The sequence below is a fragment of the Hibiscus syriacus genome, unplaced genomic scaffold, assembly GCF_006381635.1.
Source record: "Hibiscus syriacus cultivar Baekdansim isolate YM2019G1 unplaced genomic scaffold, ASM638163v2 tig00009841_pilon, whole genome shotgun sequence".
Lineage (NCBI taxonomy): Eukaryota > Viridiplantae > Streptophyta > Magnoliopsida > Malvales > Malvaceae > Hibiscus > Hibiscus syriacus.
In genome coordinates, this window is record NW_024062203.1 from 74,392 (window position 1) to 78,026 (window position 3,635).

At 45.8% G+C, this 3,635-nt stretch overlaps 1 protein-coding gene across 1 annotated transcript; it reads left to right on the forward strand.

Moving 5' to 3' along the window:
* Nucleotides 1-1,490: 1,490 nt before the first annotated feature.
* On the forward strand, nucleotides 1,491-2,679 carry LOC120203367. Its single transcript, XM_039203676.1, has 3 exons — nucleotides 1,491-1,655; nucleotides 1,941-2,138; nucleotides 2,539-2,679. The coding sequence occupies exons 1-3, from the start codon at nucleotides 1,491-1,493 to the stop codon at nucleotides 2,677-2,679; spliced, it is 504 nt and encodes a 167-aa protein (XP_039059607.1).
* The last annotated feature ends 956 nt before the right edge of the window (nucleotides 2,680-3,635 follow it).

The window sequence follows — 3,635 nt, forward strand, 5'->3', positions numbered from 1 at the left end:
TCAACGCTTTGATGGAGCGAGGGATGCTAAAGAGCTTGAGAATTTCTTATTTGACATAGAGCAGTATTTTCGGGCTATGCGCACGGAGTCTGAGGAAGATAAGGTGGCAATGGCTTCGATGTATCTAGGTGGTGACGCTAAGTTATGGTGGCGGTCCAAGTTCAAAGATGGAGTGTGCTCCATTACGACTTGGGATGCGTTAAAGAAGGAGTTGAAGACCTCCTTCCTCCCCGAGAATGTTGATTACAACGCTCGTAAGAAGCTAAGGGAATTATCCCACACTGGGACTATACGGGAGTATGTGAGAGAGTTCTCAACCTTGATGTTGGATATAAAGGATATGTCAGAAAGAGATAAGTTGTTTCATTTTCTTGAAGGGCTCAAGCCATGGGCTAGACTCGAGTTGCAGAGACAGAAGGTTCAAGATCTGACAGTAGCGATAGCTGCTGCCGAGTGCCTTAATGATATAACGATCATCCTGGAAAGCGCAAGACGCCTTCTGTGAGTGGAGCTAACACCCAACAGGTTAGTGGGAACAAGTTGGCTCGAGGGGAGAAGACATCGAGTTGGGAGCAAATAGAAGAGTCCCTGGAAGGGACCCAGCTCAAAATAAAGTCCCTACTGGTCCTGGATCGAGCAATGGAGGGAATAGACCCTCGTTAAGGTGTTTTCTTTGCAATGGACCTCATCGGGTTGCAGAGTGTCCACAACGAAGTGCTTTTAATGCCATGGTAGCAACAACAAAGGACGGAGAAAGAGTGAACGCTCCGATGGGAGATACTGAGCCTGAGCCGGCTAGAAGGGCTCCATCCGATTCATAACTGCATTACAGTCTCAGTTGAGTAACTTGAGGAAAGAACCAGAGGGGATTGATGTATGTGGACATCTCAGTAAATGGGAAAACCTCTAAAGCTCTAGTCCACACAGGGGCCACAGATACATTTATCTCCTGAGGAAGCGGAGAGATGTAAGTTAATTGTCACCAAGGAGGTGGGACAAATGAAAGCAGTTAACTCTGCCGCTTCAATGATATGTGGAGGTGTGAAGAGGGTCAGTATCAAGCTTGGGTCTTGGGAAGGAAGTGTAGATTTCACTGTTTCCCATATGGATGATTTTGACGTGGTATTAGGGCTCGATTTTATGATGGCATCCCAGGTGATTCCTGTTCCGGCATCAAGTTGTTTAATGTTCATGGGGGAGCAGCCATGTGTGGTACCAGCTACGATTCTCCCTCGTCCTGGGAAGAAGATATTGTCCGCTATCCAATTTAAGAGAGGGGTGAAAAAGGGGGAGCCCTCCTTCTTAGTCTTTCCAATTTCCAAAGAGGATGACAATCTTGGCATGGTGCCCAGGAATGTTCAAGAAGTGCTGAGAGACTTTGAGGATGTAATGCCGGGTGAATTGCCGAAAGAGTTGCCCCCTAGACGGTTGGTGGACCATGAGATTGAATTAATTCCGGGAGTAAACCTCCTGCGAAATGCCCATATCGGATGAGTCCTCCGGAGTTGGCAGAGTTGAGGAAACAGTTGGATGAGTTGCTCCAAGCAGGATTTATTCGACCCTCGAAGTCACCTTTCGGGGCACCTGTGTTATTCCAGAGAAAACATGATGGGAGTTTGAGATTATGTGATTATAGAGCATTAAACAAAGTGACTGTCAGGAAATAATATCCCATTCCGTTGATTGCCGATTTGTTCGACCAGCTGAGTAACGCTAAGTATTTCACGAAGTTGGATCTTAGGTCGGGATACCATCAAGTGAGAGTGGCCGAAGGGGATGAGCCAAAGACGACATGGTAACTCTGTATGGAGCATTTGAATTTCTCGTTATGCTTTTGGACTAACCAATGCCCGCTACTTCTGCACTTTAATGAACCAGGTGTTCCATGACTATCTCGATAAATTCGTAGTCATCTACTTGGATGATATAATGATTTTTAGCAATTCGATAGAAGAGCACTTGGAGCATCTTCGGTTGGTGCTGACGAGATTACGGGAAAATCGGTTGTTTGTAAAGAAGGAGAAATGTGCTTTCGCCCAAACGCAAGTCCAATTTTTGGGCCACATCATGAACGAGGGCGCATTCGTATGGATAAAGAGAAGGTGAAGGCTATCCAGGAGTGGCCGACCCCACAAAATGTTAGTGAGCTTAGATCTTTCCTTGGTTTGGCCAATATTATAGACGATTCGTAGAAGGTTATTCGTAGAGTAAAGTTACTCACCGATTTGCTGAAGAAAGGCTGCGAGTGGGTTTGGTCCAAGGACTGTCAAGAGGCCTTTGACGATTTAAAGAAGGTGTAATCAGTGAACCAGTGCTTACCTTGCCAGACCTAGAAAAAACCTCTGGTAGTAGAGACAGACGCATCCGACTATGCAATTGGAGGCGTACTCTTACAAGACAACATCCCGTGGCGTTTGAGAGTAGGAAGCTAAATGAAACTGAAGCGAGATATACGGCTCCAGAGAAAGAACTTCTCGCAGTAATTCATTGCTTGAGGATTTGGAGGCATTATTTGTTGGGTTCCAAATTGTGGTAAAGACCGATAATACAGCAGTTAGCCACTTCCTTACACAACCGAAACTAACAGCAAAGCAAGCTAGATGGCAAGAGTTTCTGGCCGAGTTTGACTTCAACTTTGAGCATAAGGCGGGGAAAAGAATCAGGTTGCTGATGCTTTGAGTCGCAGGGCAGATTGGCAGCACTCCGATGTGTGGCCCCTATATCCGCTAGTAGAGTGTCCAATGAAATCGTCAGCTCCTTGTGAACTTTTCCAAGCAAGATCCGCAAGTGGAGGCCCTTATGGAGATGGTTAAAAAGGGTGTTTCGAAATGTTTTTGGATAGAAAATGGCTTATTGATGACAAAGGGGCCACGAATGTTTGTTCCTCGAGCTGGAAATCTACGACAGAAGCTGTTGAAGGAATGTCATGATACCCCATGGGCCGGGCATCCGGGTTGGAGGCGTACTGTTGCTTTGTTGGGACAAGGGTATTATTGGCCTAAAATGCGCCAAGATGTGATGGATTACACCAAGACATGTTTATCTGTCAACAAGATAAGGTAGATCGACAGAAGACTGTGGGTTGCTCGAGCCACTACCCGTACCCGCCGACCTTGGGAGAGTATCTCCTTGGATTTTATATCATGCTTGCCTCGAGTAGGAGATCTTGGATCAATTTTGGTGGTAGTGGACAGGTTCTCGAAGTACGCCACTTTTATACCAGCATCAAGTATTGTTCGGCGAGAAGACTGCTAAGTTGGTGTTTAAACATGTGGTGAAATATGGGGCATTCCTCAGAGCATAGTCAGTGACCGAGATGGAAGATTTATTGGGAAATTTTGGAAAGGATTGTTCCAGTATTAGGGACACAACTCAACTTTTCGTCGAGTTACACCCTCAAACAGATGGTCAGACTGAGCGATTTAAGGACTCTTAGAGGAGTACCTAAGGCACTTATTCAGGCCAATCAGAAGAACTGGCCTCCATTATTGGATGTGGCGCAATTATGTTTTAATTCACAAAAGAGTTCATCTACTAATAAAAGCCCTTTGAATGGTGACAGGTCAGCAGCCAAGATTCCTCACACGTGGATGAGACCTCTCAAGGTAGATGCCTCGTGCCTCAAATTTTGTGGG

Coding starts and splice junctions, on each gene's coding strand:
- LOC120203367 (XM_039203676.1), top strand. CDS start 1,491: ATGAGTCCTCCGGAGTTGGCAGAGTTGAGGAAACAGTTGGATGAGTTG. Junction 1,656..1,940: donor GAGCATTAAACAAAGTGACT/GTCAGGAAATAA, acceptor AATGATTTTTAG/CAATTCGATAGAAGAGCACT. Junction 2,139..2,538: donor AGTGGCCGACCCCACAAAAT/GTTAGTGAGCTT, acceptor ATTGTGGTAAAG/ACCGATAATACAGCAGTTAG.